Source organism: Ranitomeya variabilis, chromosome 6 (genome assembly GCF_051348905.1).
Source record: "Ranitomeya variabilis isolate aRanVar5 chromosome 6, aRanVar5.hap1, whole genome shotgun sequence".
In the NCBI taxonomy this organism is placed as follows: Eukaryota; Metazoa; Chordata; class Amphibia; order Anura; family Dendrobatidae; genus Ranitomeya; species Ranitomeya variabilis.
Window position 1 is genome coordinate 519102156 of NC_135237.1, and position 19185 is coordinate 519121340.

General features: G+C 43.8%; 1 protein-coding gene across 49 annotated transcripts in view; it reads left to right on the forward strand.

Moving 5' to 3' along the window:
* Positions 1 to 19185, forward strand: part of RIMS2 (regulating synaptic membrane exocytosis 2) — a 618543-nt gene that overhangs the window by 445001 nt on the left and 154357 nt on the right. For 26 of the 49 annotated variants that reach the window (XM_077271021.1, XM_077271056.1, XM_077271022.1 and 23 more), the window contains 4 exons: positions 1237 to 1302; positions 2019 to 2126; positions 9357 to 9422; positions 12247 to 12309. The exons of 22 other annotated variants lie outside the window; for them this stretch is intronic. In XM_077271021.1, the coding sequence (XP_077127136.1) occupies positions 1237 to 1302; positions 2019 to 2126; positions 9357 to 9422; positions 12247 to 12309 (303 nt within the window). The remainder of the gene's footprint in view (positions 1 to 1236; positions 1303 to 2018; positions 2127 to 9356; positions 9423 to 12246; positions 12310 to 19185) is intronic. One more of the 49 variants, XM_077271019.1, reaches the window with a different exon arrangement.

Below are 19185 nucleotides of genomic sequence, written 5' to 3' on the forward strand. Positions count from 1 at the left end.
TACATTTCCAGAGCTTTTTTCCTTAAGGTCACATTTTTATGGTCTTTACTAGGTAGGCGTAGCTCACAAGATAATTATGCGGAGCAGCCAAAAGGCACGCCCCAGAGGATCCTGTGAGAAACTTCCCCTTCATATAGACCAGAAAAATTATCACTGAATAAAAGGACAATATCTGTTTAACAGTATGGTGGATTTATAAAAAAAAAATAGAATACTCGGGATCAGTGGGAATAAAATAAAAGCAATAACTAGCCACAGGTCCTCTTTAAATGCACTAACGGCCCTGTGAGCCAAGATACCGCCTACCCACACATTTTTTGCAGGTAAAAGTGATCTTCACCTGAAAAATTGTGCAGATGTCAACAATCACTGTGGTGTATAGTTGTTTCACGGCTGCATCTTGGACAGTCAGGGGAGCTACACATACGTGTGGCTTAAGGAGGCAGTTCATTACATAACATGATGGAGCACTGGACACTTGACCCCAGTGGTGTAACTACAGTGGGCGCAGGCATTGTAGTTGCCCTTGAGCCTTGACGTAATCCATAAAACATCAGCACTTCACTGGTGGTTGTGCTGCATGTAGAAAGATAGACAATGCAAAGTCAAGAAAGTTACGGCCCTCACATAGGCTTTTTCTTGATTCTTTTATTACGTGTTTCATCCCACCTAAAGCTTTCATTAACAGTCTGATGAAAAGCTTTGGATGGGCCGAAACGCGTCCAGTTTTGTCAAATAAAAAAATCAATAAAAAAAAAACTTTGTCAGTACCCGGACCTTCTTGACTTTACACCTTGAAGCCTAAGCAGCCCATATGAGAAGACCAGTACTGTTAAAGATCCGTGATAGTTAGAGGTCTTGTTGGAGACTTTGCATTGGGGGTCATGAGCTTCAAGTTACGCCATTGCTTGGCATAGTAATTAACCGCATGAGTCAGAAGACCAGCTTAGAAATGTATGCTGTACGTGCCTGCATGACGATGTATAGACCTGTGTGGTGAGAGATTGGATGTCCAAGTGAAAAAGGTAAGGTTGGAGACCAAGACTCTGGACTACGTCTAGTAATCAGATGCAGACCATGAGTAAAAGTTCTTCTGTTGGCAATACCCTTTTGAAAACCAGTTGAAATGTAGATCTCCCGACCCCTTGGTCCTACCGTTCTTCTGATATAGTGTTCTTCTATCCATCACTTCAAGATCTAAATGTTCTTGTCTCTTTTTTTTTGCCACCTCTCTAGTCATTATCTCACACTACCTCGCACCAGGTTCAGTCAGTCCTTTGACCATCATCTAAGAGAACCAAGGTATAAATTGTGTGTATGCTAAACCTTCCAAATGTGGTGCCGTGTGACCCAGTATGGGAACATAGGACACCAGTCTTGTGTGATGCACCCTCCCTTAAAGGTTAGGTTTATCCTTGGTAGACCCCCTACAGGGTAAAGCTAGGCAGCTTGTGCCACGAGACTAATATCAAGTGATGGAGCTTTTTATTTATTTTTTACGTTTTTCTTTAATTTGTTGAAGGAAGTGTTCTTCCAAGCTGGCACCATCAGTGGTTGGTGGAGAGACGCATTGAATTGCACTGATCGTTCTATTTAGTGTCTTCTTTTAGGATATAAGTTCCATCTTGTTTCACGTGGCACAAGTAACCGTGTAGCTCTTACCTTTTTGATAGCCATGAATCCGCCATTACCCTCTGTTGTATAAAGTATATTAAGTTACATTCTTACCCCAAGCTATATGTCTGTATTACTATAACGTCTTGAAGGGGTGGTTTACTATTCCGCATTCTCATGACTGTTGGTTCTGACGGCAAAATTGCTGCCTTTACCCTATAGACATCAAGGGCACTTTAACCCAGTGCATGATCCCTACCGGTGGGTACAGTAGCATAAAAGCTGCCAGTACGCGCTCCCGCTCTGTGTGGTTTTGTGGTGTTTCTTGTTTGATTTTGCAGTGATTTCCTATTCAGATTGTTAAGATTCAAGGATAATGAGTTCATTGTCCCATTTCTTGCCAGCACGGATCACCCCATGTATCCTATCTTTTGTGAAGATGCTATCCGATTGCTGCGTTCCCGTAAGATGTGCCGTACTTATTCTGAGGGTGCTTACAATGACCTTGAGAGGTATACTTAGTGTGAAACGTAGACCAACACCTCCATGCTGTGTGCGCTCATATATGTGGCTCATCATATATATGTGGCCTATGCACACAGTAGTTTATAGTCTTCTGCATGGAGTGTACGTGTGTGTTTTGCTTTTATATGTATTGGCGTTTTGGGTTGTAGTACAGAAGCGGTGTCACTGTCTTTTGACAACCTGATGCTTTTACTGTTGCTTTGTCTTTGAAGGAAGTGATAAATAAGTCTCTGTTCACATTCACAAGACCGCTGAAGCTTTCATGAGCGTTTTCGTCACTTTTGACAAAAAAAAATAAAGTGCAGAAAGGCTACTTTTCATTTACAGACAATCATAGTTAGGCTTTCCTTCACCCTGGGCAATAATTCAGGTCACATCCATTTCCCTTTATCTACTATTATACCCTGGTGAAGGCAGAATAGCTTGTTGATGCTCCTTCCTCCCTGCCATCCAGCATATCCCCTGCCAGTCTCTTCATATCATAATAGCTCATGTTCAAGGGGGTCAGACTGAAAAGTGCATGTCAGGGGGTCTGAAAATAAAAGAATTAAAGGGGTTGCTCAGGGTTAGGATGAAAGTTTGCAGTTACTTTGACTGCAGACTTTTGAATCCTCATAGCGTGCACACTGCATACTATCAGGATTTTCCAAGAGCAGTCGTGTGACTGCAAGTAAGCGATTTACACATGTGATGAACCCGCTCTTCGCCACACTGCCTGACGTCGCTATTGCGTCGAAGGGATCACACGGTACGGTTTCCTCACATGCACCAATGTGACGTTCCGCACCCCCTTTGGAAGGTAAGGTCAGTTTTGCTCAGTTTTACACAGACACCCACTGTACACACGGGCCCAAGAAGTGTCCCACGCAGCCGTTGACGTAGCACCACACTCACTCACAAACCTTTCACTAGCTCCAGTAAACAGAGCCCTGCCAGCCCGGTAGAACTGCCACCAGTTCCTCGTTAAATATAAGCTCGGTCCGTTAACGGGATTGCGGTGTATCATGCCAGAAACCAGCCCCGGTAGCATGTGAAGTTAAAACCGAAAACGCAAACATGTGGATTCGTGCAGCAAGATAAAAGAGCTTCCCAAGGTTAAATTATATATTTAATTGCCTTAAGGCACACTAGATAAAATACTATATACACAATGGTTATACATATACAATGATCAGATATGCAAATACAGGTGAAGTACAAAATATATAAGCATATGAATCATGTCCGTTACCTGTTTGATGTTCGACCATGTGTGCTGGGCCGCATGGGGTTATGAGGCTACCAGCTGGTTTCAGTTCCTTCCAGCACGTTACTCAGTGTGGCCCTCTTTTAAAAATGAACAGCAAGGATGACAAAGAGAGAGAGCACGTGGACTTGCACAAACATGTAACCCCTTGGTCGGTTACTCCCTGTTCTACCCCCGGGTTGGTCTTATAGGTGTTTGTAGCTAAAAGGGCATAGGACAGCGGTTCTGGCACCATCGGATCCGGCCGGGCCCTGTTACAATCAAACACGGCTTCTCTACCTTACTTCTACTAGTCTTTCTGCGTATCTACCCACCCTGGCGTGCTAGAATGGATTGAGACCTTGGAAGGTGTTAGTCACGTTTCAGAGATCTCGAAAATGCAAGGACATACGATAACTTCATATTTCCTTAAATCTCTTTATGAAATTCCCATCTGATTGAATGAAGCAGTTACACAGGAAGATTCTGTGTGGAAACTAGCAAAGCTAGTGGGGGATTTGAGTTTTCCCATTGCAGCTGAGAAAGCTGCACAACTTGCTGAGCCTGTGTCCTGTTACAGCTACACATGCTGAAGGAGGACTGTAGTATGATATGATACAGTTGATGGGCATGACTTGGGTATCTCTCCATACTCTTCACAACTGCCTCCTTTAGAGGGCGCTAGGGGCAACCTCCCCTTGTCGGGATAACCCGTCGTTGTTACCATGGTCATGGCCCTTCTTGTGGCGAATGGCGAAGTGGATTGCGGGAGCGCAAGGCTCTAGCTTAGCAACCTCCCATTCGTTCTGGATACTGTGTGTAACCGACTGAGGGGGTTGTGGTCCGTTTCTTCAGTGAATTGGCACCCGTAAAAGCATGGCTGCAGACGATGCAGGGCACATACAATTGCCAGACATCCTTTTTCCACGGTGGAGTAGGCCACCTCCTGCGGCAGGAGCTACTGGCTCAGGTACAAGACCTGGTCTGTAGAGTAAACCTTGCTGAGCACAGCACCCAAGGATAAAGTCACTGTCGTCGGTCTGTGTTACAGACGGCCATGTGAGGTCGGCTGCTTGTAGTACTTCGGAGCTGGAAGAGGCAGTCTTCAGTGCCCAGAAGGCTGTGTCACAGTCGTTTGTCCAATCTACTGCTTAGGACAGCTTTTTCTTGGTGAGGTCAGTCAGGGGCTTCACCTTTCTACTATAGTGGGGGACAAACCTCGTATAGTACCCAGCGGTGCCCAGGAATGACATCACCTGTTTCTTGGTCCTGGGCGTAAACCAGGATACGATGGCATCCACCTTCTCGGGCTCCAGCTTCAGAACACCACCACCTACCTGCTGTCCCAGGTAGTGGACCTCACTCATGCCTAGTTGGCACTTTTCCAGTTTAATGGTCAAGCCTGTCCGGCAGATCTGCCCTGAGCACCTGCACCAGATGCTCTAGGTGATCTTCCCAGTTGGGACTGACGTTGGCAATGTCGTCCAGATCCCTCAAGTCCCTTGAGCAGCATGTTGACCATCCACAGAAAAGTGGCAGGTGCATTCTTCATGCCAAATGGTATCACTGTGGACTCGTACAGTCCGAATGGGATGATAAAAACAGAGTGTTACTGCGCCTCGTGGGTCAGGGGAATCTGCCAATATCCCCGGCTCAGATCCATGATGGTCAGGTACTTGGACCCTGCCAACTGGTAGAGCAAGTCTCCACACACAGCATGTGGTATGCATGGGTGACTTTGACAGTGTTGAGCCCCCTTTGGTCCATGCAGAACCGGCTTGTCCTGCCCTTCTTTGGAATAGACTACACAGCTGGATGTTTGGATGACCCCTAGCTTCAGCATCTTGTCAATCTCCTGGCATATATGCCGCTGCACCTTCCTTGAGACCCGATATGCTGAACGCCAGATTGGGGGGTGATCCCCGATGTCCATGTGATGGACGGCCAACTCTTGCTGCTGAACAAATCCCACAAAGGGTGTAGGGTTTCCTACTTCCGAGACCATTGGTCTGACAAGAGCTTCTTGCATCCTCCACATCCTCAATGGTCCCACCTGCCCTAGCTTGGGCGTGCGTATCCGGGAGGGTCTCCGCCTCTTCCTCTTCTGGCAGGTTGCATATGAGAAGGGTGCAGGCCTCCTGCTCATGATGTGCCTTCATCATGTTTACGTTGAAAGCCTTCCCCGGGCATGGTTCATGGTGACCAGATACAATATGATGTTGAGCTGCTGGTGCACAAGTTACGGGGCTTCCCAGGGTGCCCGAAGCTTGTCCTGTTTAACAGGGACCAGTACCCACATCTTTTGACCCACCTGGTATGTCCTCTCACATTGGGTCGCCGCCCCTCTATCCCTACTCTCTGACTGGTGTCGTGCACGGCAGTAGGCTACCACATTGGCCCCTATCCTTGGCTTGGCCAGTAGAAATGCTGGGCTAGCCTGGCCTTTGTCTTAGTCATCTGTAGATGTCGGGCCTTCAGAATCTCGTGTGCAATCCACAACAACTCCACCCTTAACGAATAGGGTACCACTAACTATCAGTCCCTAGGACATGCCTCCGGTGAACACTGCTGGACTGTTAGCTGTAACAACCGTCCTTTGTCCTAATGGAGGCTGTGCCGCTTGCTCCTTGAGAGCTCTCAAGCTGTCGTCAGTTTCCAACGCCGCCTGAAACCCCTGACTGAAAGTGGCCAGAATAGACGAGACTGCCACATTTTCTGGCAGTTTCCTGGGACCTGTCTCATGACCTCCGTCTGACCCAGCAGCCTGTTGGTTGGAAGAGGGGAAGTGCTCAGACCCCCGAGGGGCTCCGGCGCTAACATTGCGCATGGCAGTGGCCACGGTCACGGCAACCGCACGTAGTGCCCGCTTCCCCTCTACTTCTGATCAAGTCGCAGGTCCAGACTGACTAACCTGGCCCTCTGATATCCCAGTTGTGGAGGAACCCTGCCATGAGGCCTTACCTGGGAGTCCTACCACCCCTGGGACATCCCTGCCCTCAATTTCATGCACCCCCCTCCGCAGCTGCCTGCCCCCTGTCTGTCCCCTTTGTGACAACCTCACAGAACTGGTTCCAGTATGCCAGCAGTATGCTTCTAGGGCATTATTACAGCTTGGTTGATTGATCTCATCCTCCCCAAGGAGACAGGGACACAGTACATCACCCACCACCACATCCCCATCAGTACGCATGTTAATCACATTGACATCAACAGGGGTGGACATTACGTTGTTCTTTGGAGGATCAGGCCTTGGGGATTCACTGACCACATACTAGGACACTAGTCTCTCCAAATCTATCACAAGCAAAACACTAGCTGGAATATTCCAGGATACCCCCACCTTGTCACTTCCTTCCCGGCGCCCTAGTCAAAATACGCTTAGCCGATGGGCAGTGCATATTGACTCCTCAAATCCCCCAAACAACGAGGCTTTTCCCAGGTAGCAAACCCTGTGGGGACACCAGCTCTGGCCGCACAAGAGTCATTTCAGCTCCACTGTCACACAGTCCCATGGTCGCTGCCTGGCCAATGTTGACAGGCTGAAAGTTGTCAAGGGACCTCTCACTACCCCCACTTACACACAAAACAGTGGACGGTTTCTGGGATGGGGACAGCTGTCTGCAGGACCCCGCTACATACTCCGGAGCTTCTTCCGGTATGTCTCGGGTCAAGTTGTACTGCCGGACCAGAGCCTGCTTGATGTCCTCATAGCTCAGGGTGGTCTCTCTGGGTGGCCTTACCCCGGAGGTTAAGAATCGGACACACTAGTTGTCAGGCAGATGGTATTGATGGCAAGTTTTTTCAAATGCCAGCAAGAAAGTGTCCAATTCCCCTCCTTTGTCCAGCAGGGGGAAGTCCTCCACTCGTAGCTTCAGGACCCAGAACTCGGAGAACTTGCGACTGGCTGGAGTCTCTGGCTAGAGCTGAAGCATTTGTCTCTGGTGCTTGCCTTCACACTGATGTTCTGCAGCTGCCATGAGGGTCTTGTAGGTGGCCTTGTCTCCGGCCTTGAATCTGAGCAGCTTGCAGGAGGGTGTCCGAGGCTGCCTGGCTGTAGGGAGTGGCCCACTGCGGAACTGACCGCCGGTGACTGGCTCATTAGGGGGCCTGGGCTGGACTCCCCCTCTGCTTCAGCAACATCGTGCAATCTTTAGTCACTGACACAGAGCTGCAACCTGATGCACCCAAACACCTTACAGTGTTTGCACTCGGACTGTCTAGTGCCGAGCTTATCTTAAAACCCCACGACAAAAAGCTGCTACTGGTAATCTTTAGTGTCTGAGAGTATGGGCCCCACACTCATACTATTATCTCGATCCCACCGCGCTCCCACATGTTAAAGAAGGCACTTGAGAGATCACGCCAGATCCCACCACTGCCACCACGTGAAGAATTTACACCTCGCCACAACACCTGACATCGCCATTACGTCAAAGGGATCACGCAGTACGGTCTCCTCACTTGCAGCAATGTGACATGCCGCACCCCGTGGAGACACATAAGGTCAGCTTGGCACAGTTTTACACAGACATCTCCTGTTCACACGGGCCCAGGGAGGAACGTGGAGTGAGAGAAGGTGGCCCACTCAGTTAGTCGCTGAAGTGGCACCACACTCTGTCACAAACCTGACAGGCTGAAAGGCCCATTTCACTAGCACCAGTGAAACAGAGCCCTGCCATCCCGGTAGGACTGCCACCAGTTCCTCGTTAGGTAGAAGCCTGATCCATTAACTTGATTATATCGGGACAGCAGCCATCCCTGGTAGTATGTGAAGTTAAAACTGAGAACACTGACATGTGGATTCGTGGATCGAGATAAAAGAGCAGCCCAAGGTTAAATTATATATTTAATCTCTTCAAGATCACACTAGACGAAACACTATATACACAATGGTTACATAACTCCATCAAATTCAAAATTTCTCCACCAATTATTTTCACTAAGGGTGCAGTCAGGCAGCCATATAAATCGGACCGAGATCGAAACTGAATGCTCGGTTTGCTTGGCGGATCTTCTAACTCGAGCATGACAACTGCATAGAAATACGTGAAGCTTTTGTGCTGGGTTCGGGAGAGCCGCCAGTGATTCCAAGCTTTGTGTTCTAATCTTGGTCCAGTTTATACGACCTTCTGACTGCTCCCTAAAAGTAACCACTAACATATGTATAGATCATTTTTCTCCATAGACTTTTGAGAATCTACAAGATTTAAAAAAAATATTTAAAAGTTTGGTTAAGTTGTGTTACCCGGCATTGCTGTTGATCAGATCACTGGAAGTTCTCGGATGCTGGTGGAACACAGCAGCTCTGTCAAAACGATAGTGATCGTGGCTGGGTATAACATATTTATCCAGATCCATTCTTATGAGTTGGGGATCTGCAATACCCAGCTGAAGTCACTATAGAAATGATGGAGTTGCTCTATTCCAACAGCAGCCGAGAATTTCTGGCCGGCACCGGTAACATCTGGTTATTGAGGTTGCCTGGTGTCGTACCCCCACCGACCAGATATTGATGGCCATCAATAAGTAGTGGCCCTTTAATGAAACATGTCCAGACAAGGGCAGTGTCTCATCATTCAACTACCCAGTTTATTATAGTGTAGGCAAATTTGTGAACAAGGGTCAGGTAATGGTAATGAACAATGTGCCCCCGCTGTTGAGCCCTTGGTACCTCAGTCCCACAGTGTCATTATAGCACTTGGTAGCCTAAGGACCCCTACGGATCATAATTCTGAGGTGTCACCAAGAGTTTTGGTTATGCCCTTTTGGACTCCCACCTATTTCTCTATTCTCTGCACCTACTTTCCGTTGCCCTCCGCCCCACCCGTAACAGGCTTTGTACTATATAGCGTTACAAGGCTTTTGCAAATAGGATGCAGAACGCTACATTGACTTTAACAATCTGCAATTCATAGAAATGCATGGAATAGATTTCTCTAAGGAATACATTTAGACGTGTTGAAAAAAACTCTGCCATTTGTTCTCTGTTTAGGAGAACTAGACAAGAGAGACGAGTGCCTAATTCACATTGCAATGAACCTTCCCCTTCGCCTGAAAGGTATTTGCACCTGCACCACAGACGTAGTTATAAGCTCGCTGTATACTTTGCATTGAAGATTGATATGATTTATAGATGCTTATGTTTAATGTGATAAGCTATAACAAACATGGGTTACGGTATATAGCTTTACTAGGATCACCCCTGATCTGGACCTGCACCTTCAATAACTGTAGGCTGAATGTCTCATGCTATTCCTCCCGACACCCGTTCAGCAAAGTACTCATGTGTCTTCCATATTGAGACGAGAGTAAGGCTAGGTTCACACGTTGCATTTTTGCAGCGTTTTTTTTTTGTGCAAATTGAAAGCTGCTTTTTACAGTACCAGAAAAAAGATTTCAGAAATTTCATGCACACGATTGCTTTTTTTAGAGTAGGAAAGGCTAAGTGCAACACGAAGGGACCCCTAGACAGATCTGATGTCACCCTGATAAAAAGATTGTATCTGCATCAAAATGGTATCATTAAAAACGTCAGCTTGGCACGCAAAAAATAAGCCCTCACTCAACCTGAGATCATGAAAAATGGAGACGCTACGGGTATAGGAACATGGTGCAATTTTTGTTTGTTTTTTTTAAACAAACTTTGTAATTTTTTTCACCACTTAAATAAAAAAGAACCTAGACATGTTTGGTGTCTATAAACTCGTAATGACATGGAGAATCATAATGGCAGGTCAGTGTTTGCAATTGCAAAGCAAAGCAAAAAACAAGTGTGGGATTGCACTTTTTTTGCAATTTCACCACACTTGGATTTTTTTCTTCTTTTCCAGCACACGATATGTTAACACCAATTGGTGTCGTTCAAAAGTACAACTCGTCCCACGAAAAACAAGCCCTCACACGGCCATATTGACAGAAAAAAAAAGACGTTATGGCTCTGGAAAGAAGTGGAGCAAAAAACAAAAACGAAAATATCTCCGGTCATGAAGGGGTTAAAGTGGATTCCCTTTTCAGTCCCTATGTTTGCCCCTATTCACCTGCTGTGACGGCACTGTTCCTCCCGGGGCTCGCTTGACACTGTAACGTCACACGATCCCTGCAGTCAATCAGGAAGTGAGAACTGCTGCTTGTCTTCGCACGCCACCATTGATTGGCCGCAGGGATTGCATGACGTAACAATGTCAAGCGAGCCCCGGGAGTGACACTGCCGATACTGCTGGAACAGCTCCAGCACCAAAGGTGAGTATAGGTGTTACTATTTTACTGGGGGGGCAAACATACTGATTGAGAAGGGGTTGCCCAAATAGTGGAAAACCTCTTTAATATTGTGGAATAACAAACATTCCAAAACCCATACTATACAGTATATGATGATGGGGCTGATATCTCCCTGATCATTGGTGTCATCACTAACTTAGAGGATTTCCTTGTACTTTGTTAAGTCATATAGGGGTGATGGAGGGGGTCCCCTATTCAGCGCTTAGTATAGGAAGCATGTGTAATGTTTCGAAAACATTGCATGTAATTTATAGAGTTTTTCCCATCTTCAGATATTGGATAGTGCTTGTAAATCCAAGGAATTTTACAATTTACTGATTATTCAGTTTTCAGCCATTCCTGAGATATAACACTTTGTTTCTCTTTTGTTTACAGGTTATTGCCTAGGACACCGACCACCACCGCTCCTGTTTAGCTTGTAAGCCCTGTGTTGAAGCTGGGTGAAAGATTAGGAGGTAGCAGCGCACTATAGTCGTGGTCAGCTTCAAGACAGTGCTTACAAGCTCAATAGAAAAAACTTGTAAGCACTGCCCATGTTATACAGTATAGCAGTAACAGTGGTGGTCGGTCTCCTGGGCAATAAATTGTAAATAGGAAAAAAGTGTTTATCTTAAGAATGGCTGAAAATTTTAGTAAGCAGTAAATCGTAAAACTACTTCTTTTTGCAAGCAATACTCCTCTTTTAGGAAGATGGAAATAACTCTTTAACTCTCTCCTGGAAGGAAGAACACTGGCATCGTTTCATGAAGAATGGTGATTTTTAGTATTGGCCTTGATGAGGGGGTGTATTGGATTCAGACGCTACTGATTCATATCCGGGAGGGTCTGACAAGTGGTGTGTGTCTCCATAAAACTAGCCACAAATCTTACTCCAGCCATAGACTGGAGTAAGATCTCTGGCAGAAGGAATGCTCTTCATCAATTAGTCAAGCAGTTATGTCACGCCCAATCCCGCCCCAGCTCCCATTTTGGTGGAGCTTGGAGAAACTGGCATGAAAACACCAAAAGTTTACAAAATTTTTGAGCGACTTCAAGCTGCATCAAAATGTTGTGACTTTTCAAAGCAATTTGCCACAGAATTATTGCAAAATTGCTTTGATGAATCGGGGCCAATATTTCTAGTGCTGCCCATTGTAAGCAGCTATCCTATAAGACAGTGTCTTACCCTTTAACAAAGCTTGCAACATATCTATGGTTATAAGACCGTATCGGAGGAGCACAGGGACACTGAAGCTGGCAGTATCCAGCAATCTTCATGGCTTTAGAGGAGCGCTTACAAGCTGGATAGCAAACAGCTTGTCAGTGCTGCACTTATTACCTAAGATCAGCCACCGCTAACAGCCCACTGTAAACTAAGGACTTAAGATCCCTCCATTCTTGGGAGGATTTTTAATAAGAAGTACAATGTAAAGTTGATTGCTTTTACCTATTTATGATGTTGAGATTTCATTAAAGTCCGCGATCACTAGAAAAAAGCAAGAAATGTGACTTTCATTTAGTATTTTGCTGCTTTGAGAAATTTTTATAATTTCACGCCATTTCGTGTTCATATTTTGTTTGACTTTTTAACACTTTTTATTTTTCATTCTGGCTGCATGGTAAAGGTTATACAATGGTGCAAGTGCGTGGGCTGATCATGTAGTCAATGGTTCAGCTGAGTCTCAAGGGTAAGTACAGAGTAGTGTGATAGAAAAGCAGTGGATAACAAAATATTTTTTTTTCTGGTGGGGTTGGGGCTGTTTTTGGAAACAGATGCAAATGGAAACATGGTGTCTCCTGAAGTAGCAGAAGTTGGCACCTATGTTGTAAAGACGGAAGAATCACCAAGTCTTGGTTGCTTTTAGTTGACCTTCCATTAATAATTGCATCTGGTTTCACATACAGCCCCCTCTGTCTTCTTTCTCCGTGTGTTGCATTTGTTTCATGTAGTCTCTTTGCTCTTACAAGTTATGTTAAAATTTGGGAAGCTGGATGTATCCAGAATAAAGAGCAGCCAGTACGCTAATCACCCCTCATATTATACAGCTGACCACAGATTTCCTCTTGTGTGATAATTGCATAGAGCACATAGTGTACCATTATTCACATATATCTTCATATTCAATGGCTAATATTAGGTGTCGTAAAACCTTTTGCAGCTGTTTTGTAAAGTGTTAAATCTTTTAGACTGAGGGAAAGCTGGAGGACAAACAAGCGCAATAGGCATAATCCAGACATCCACATTTTATGGTGATGCAGAAGTGCTCACTTGGTGATATTGTTCGACAGATCTACACTTTAGGGGGCTCAAGATATCAATCCAGCTGCTGCTCCGCAGGGCGGGGGATACAATGTACAAATCAATTGTAGGAGATGCAGGTGTGCGGTGCTGCTTGTCGGTAGGAAATAGAAAATGACAGAGAGTCCAGAGTATTGTGAAATAATTGCGGTTTTAGTCTCAACTCATTTCAAAGTATCTATAACCTGTACAGTAGAAGAACCACAGAACGTTTCTGTGGATTCTAATGATGAAGAAGTTATAAATACTTTGTTTCATCCGTGGTTTCTCCTGATGAAGAAGTTATAGATACTTGGTTTCATTCTGTGGTTTCTCTTGATGATGAAGTTACAGATACTTTGTTTCATCCGTGGTTTCTCCTGATGAAGAAGTTATAGATACTTGGTTTCATTCTGTGGTTTCTCCTGATGATGAAGTTACAGATACTTTGTTTCATCCGTGGTTTCTCCTGATGATGAAGTTATAGATACTTGGTTTCATTCAGTGGTTTCTCCTGATGAAGAAGTTATAGATACTTTGTTTGATTCCGTGGTTTCTCCTGATGATGAAGTTATAGATACTTGGTTTCATTCCGTGGTTTCTCCTGATAATGAAGTTATAGATACTTTGTTTCATTCCGTGGTTTATCCTGATGAAGTTATAGATACTTTGTTTCATTCTGTGGTTTCTCTTGATGATGAAGTTTTAGATACTTTGTTTCATTCCATGGTTTCTCCTGATGATGAAGTTATAGATACTTTGTTTCATTCTGTGGTTTTTCCTGATGAAGAAGTTATAGATACTTTGTTTCATTCCGTGGTTTCTCCTGATGATGAAGTTATAGATACTTGGTTTCATTCTGTGGTTTCTCCTGATGATGAAGTTATACTGTAGATACTTGGTTCATTCTGTGGTTTCTCCTGATGATGAAGTTATAGATACTTGGTTTCATTCCATGGTTTCTCCGGATGAAGAAGTTATAGATACTTTGTTTCATTCCGTGGTTTCTCCTGATGATGAAGTTATAGATACTTGGTTTCATTCCGTGGTTTCTCTTTATGATGAAGTTATAGATACTTGGTTTCATTCCGTGGTTTCTCCTGATGATGAAGTTATAGATACTTGGTTTCATTCCGTGGTTTCTCCTGATGATGAAGTTATAGATACTTGGTTTCATTCCATGGTTTCTCCTGATGAAGAAGTTACAGATACTTGGTTTCATTCCGTAGTTTCTCCTGATGATGAAGTTATAGATACTTTGTTTCATTCCGTGGTTTCTCCTGATGATGAAGTTATAGATACTTTGTTTCATTCCATGGTTTCTCCTGATGAAGAAGTTACAGATACTTGGTTTCATTCCGTGGTTTCTCCTGATGATGAAGTTATAGACAATTTGTTTAATTCTGTGATTTTTCCTGATGAAGAAGTTATAGATACTTTGTTTCATTCCGTGGTTTCTCCTGATGATGAAGTTATAGATACTTGGTTTCATTCCATGGGTTCTCCAGATGAAGAAGTTATAGATACTTTGTTTCATTCCGTGGTTTCTCCTGATGATGAAGTTATAGATACTTGGTTTCATTCCGTGGTTTCTCTTTATGATGAAGTTATAGACACTTTGTTTCATTCCGTGGTTTCTCCTGATGATGAAGTTATAGATACTTGGTTTCATTCCGTGGTTTCTCCTGATGATGAAGTTATAGATACTTGGTTTCATTCCATGGTTTATCCTGATGAAGAAGTTACAGATACTTGGTTTCATTCCGTGGTTTCTCCTGATGATGAAGTTATAGATACTTTTGTTCCATTCCGTGGTTTCTCCTGATGATGAAGTTATAGATACTTTGTTTCATTCCGTGGTTTCTCCTGATGATGAAGTTATAGATACTTTGTTTCATTCCGTGGTTTCTCCTGATGATGAAGTTATAGATACTTGGTTTCATTCCGTGGTTTCTCCTGATGAAGAAGTTATAGATACTTGGTTTCATTCTGTGGTTTCTCCTGATGATGAAGTTACAGATACTTTGTTTCATTCCGTGGTTTCTCCTGATGATGAAGTTATAGATACTTTGTTTCATTCCGTGGTTTCTCCTGATGATGAAGTTATAGATACTTGGTTTCATTCCGTGGTTTCTCCTGATGAAGAAGTTATAGATGCTTGGTTTCATTCTGTGGTTTCTCCTGATGATGAAGTTACAGATACTTTGTTTCATTCCGTGGTTTCTCCTGATGATGAAGTTATAGATACTTTGTGCATAAAGTTTACGGAAATTCAAACATCCGTCATTGTCATTGAAAAGCCAAAAGTTCAATATCACAATTCAAATCATTGGGAACCAGAGTACTAAGATTAAATATCCACTTGGAATTGTTCCATTTAGGATTTCTTGTTTATACCCACTATTCAGAAATCGATCCTTTAAATTGGCCGCCTCTTCTATATTAGCCAGCCAGATTGGTAGGTGACAACTGGAAGTGGCAATATAACTGTTAGGATCACCTGGCTTACGGTAACATTTAGTAGATTCTGGAGTTTGTCCTGATGAAGACGCTATAGATACTTCAAAATGCACAGCACACACGCATCTCCTAGAATTGTATTGTATACTCTTAGGATGATTCTGCTTTCATCCCAGACCTTTCCCTCCATTTGAATTTTTTCATTTTAATAGTAACTCATAGGGGCGCTATAAGGGTTGTTTAAGATTAGGGAGGGGGGTTTACTCTTTTCCTTTGGCTGTTTCTAGTATTGTAGTCAAACAGACAGACCTGCACGTGTTGCGGCTGTCGAACAGCTATGAGACCTGCAGGCGCGGAGACTTGAACTTATTTTTCAAGCACGCCAAAGACTCTCGGTTAGCACCCGAGCATGCTCAGATAACAGCTTATTCCAGCATGTCTGCTCATCACTGTTAGTATTGAATTCATCCAGATTCTAGTAAAAGAGGTTCAGGGTCTCCATTCTTATTTCTGTATCTTACTTCCTTATTTTTCCCATTAAAATGACAAGTGGGTTTTATGAGTACGGTCACAGTTTGTGGGCTCCATTGGGCACCGGCGGTATCAGTCACGTAGTAGATCTGGCAATGCGTAATGATTTTCATTTGTGATCAGAGCCTAATGCTTAGTTTGTCTGTGGGCCTGTATGCCATCACAATACGATTATTGTAGGCTTCATACACACTATGACTACTGGTAGGGCGCAGCTATGTACATTTTGGTCAGTCATCTATTTAGAATTGTGTTTTGAACCTCTGAGGGTTTGTCTCATGCACATATATGATTTCTTTATGCCTTTCTGATTTGTGTTTTTTATTGTGACTGTAGTATTGTATCATTTCAAGGCAGCAAATTTTGAAAACATTTTTCCAAGTATCAATGATGAATCATGGCCATTTTGTCAACAGAACCAAGGTTCATGAGATGGTAAACTGTTGTTTACCCGGTGAAATCAATTGTCTTGTTCTTCTAAAGACCTCCATACACATTAGTTATCCGTCTGTCATGATCATTTAGCCAACACCTATCTCCCCTTGAGAGAGACTTTGCTTGGTGGCAACTTATCTCATGGAGAACAAAGAGGTAGACTGATAAAATTCAGGATCCTTTTCTCCCTCTACCTCATTTGTCGGGGAAGAGTCGAGGGGCCAAAATTAATTTAAGATTGTTGCTTGATCCCGAAATCGGAGAGTTTGGCCAACTTTAGTTTAATCTGTATGGAAGTCTTTAGTGACAAGGGTTTACTTGAAGATTTTAGATGCACCTCAAAAGTAGTTTTCCAGCCAGAAAAAAAAAACTTGATGAGGGATCTGGATGTTGGACACTTCCTAACCCCCTTCTCTGACATGACTATGCATAGAGAGTGGACTATTGAAAGTATCACTAGTCATATTCCAACATGGAGAGTCGGCGGAGTTTCCTTTCTGTGTCTGAACATATTCAAAAGTGTAATAGGAAAACTGGGGCTAAAATATATATTACGCATATTTTTCCATTGCCACAAGCATATTAAGTTCTTTTTTTCTAGCTGGACAACAACTTTAAGTAAAAATCTTCAGCAGGACAGGGTACCTTAGCCAAGGGGATGTGCGAAATGACTTATCCCTAATGACTGCTTCACTTGAAGGCCTCTGACATGATGAATTGGAGGGGTCCCGTTATCTAGAAGGGTCATGAATGGTGAAGGAGACCGCTTTTAACCATAAAAAAACTAAAACTACAAACCAGTCCAATGTATGGGCACCATTGGAGGAGGGAATATGTTTAACTGTTTCTAAGTTCACATCCTTTAGAAAAGTCTTGACAAGGTGTACCGTACATTTGGAAAATTTTATAATGACTAGTAAGTGTGTACGTAACTTAGAGGCAGATGCTACTATGGAGCCCACGAAGAAGGAGGCCCAAGCTAATGGTGGCCACCAACAATGGATACTGCACTTCCTCACAACTTCTATAATGTTAGCAGATGAAGAGGACCAACTAGTTCAAGCCCATAGACGGGATGGGGACAAGCTGAGTCTTTCTTGTCCCAGATAGGAAAGGACAAAGAGGACACATTTCTATATGGTCTTGCTGGTAACGACTGATCGGTGCGATCAGAAGCTCCAAGTGGGAATTTATTGTTACCTAAACTGAGGAATGTACAGGACTAGAAAAACATTATAAGAACAGATTTATAGCGATTTTCTTTTATTAAAATTTTTAAAAATTCCATTCACACAATATGAAGAATCTGCCATTTTTTCTAGAACCGTTTTACGTACCCGGCTGGTGCGCTGGACAGAATTTTTACTACAGTAATTTCTTAGTGACTTGGTGGGGAAACCCAGCACTTATTACCGGCATTATTTTGGTGGTATTAACCATGAGTGATAAATTATAGATGTAATGGCGCTGGGTGAATCTGGCCGGGGAAGCGTTGGACTAGACTTACCTCTGTCTATGGTTCCCGGTCAGATCATTGATGAATATTTTTTCTGAAACGCACCAGCGCCCGTGCAGCCAGGCTTTGATTCATATTGCCCGCGGCTTGGGCAGCAGGAATAAGGTGACAGGTTCCCTTTAAAATTCACACCACAGGAAAATCCCCTAGCATTACCCTGAGAAAATAAGTCCTCAAAGTCGAAGCGAAACAAGTCCAGTCGGTTCTTTGTTTCCTTAGTTGTTGTCAGGACACATTCTTGAGGGAGGGAAAGGTCATTTTGGGGTTTTTCTACTGTTTTAACCCAGAATTCACATTGGCTTATTACGGCGCATGTTCCTGTCCAGCATCATGTCGTAACGCTAGCATCGTCCTGGTGTAGACCCCTGTTTATAGCAAGGAGACCTGACCGTTACCCATACCATCCCCGGCTGATGGACTCTACCATTGTTGCACATGTGAGCCTGTATTGCATGTACCCCTGTGGCAGTGTTTGGTTGTTTGGTGCCTTGTGTCTGTGGAGTATGTCCTGTATAAAAGGTAAGATAGGGGTGTTTACCGTCAGAAGCCTGCTTTAGGTAATCTTCCATAATTAAGCCTCATTCAGACGTTTGTTTTTCTCCCGCGCGAAAAACGATTATTTTGATCAGACCTTGACTACAGTGTGGGCCGAGTGTCAACAGTTTTTCTCGTATATGAAGAGAAAAGAAAAGTTTCTCCACCTTCTCCTATGTGAGAGCCAGTGAATATCGGATCTCACTCATATACCATCTAAGTGCAGTCCGATTTTTATTGACGGACCCATAGGCTTGCATTGTAGATCAGAACATGTCTACGCGATTTTATGCGAGCTGATCAGTCCGGCGAGAAATTACGGATCCATAGATTATCACAGGTACAAGTGCTGTCCGTAAAAAACATGAATATCATTCGTGCGCGAAAAACGGATGTCTGAATGAGCTCTTAAAAGGTTAATACTCACTAACGTTGCTGATTTTGCTGTGAATGGTTAGATGTGATATTCTGTTGCCTTGAACATACAGCAGGTCACCAATAATGCAATAATGGCATATTTGCACCGAGAACTACAAATACATGCATGTCATGTTTTGGAACAGCCACTTTTCTGCTTTATATTTGTTAAGAAATGTAACATATTGTTTGTTTAATGAGAACCTGTCCGCCCTCCTGACCTGTCTGTTTTAGCGAAAACTTGTATTCCCCATGAAATAACAATTCTCGATCATCTTTTCTTCCAACGCCGTATTGTGCCATTCCTCCGTTGTTTCTCCTAGAAATGTATGAACTAATTGCCAACTGGACGTTACCTTGTGAAAAGGGTGTGTCACCACAGAGTCAGCAGTG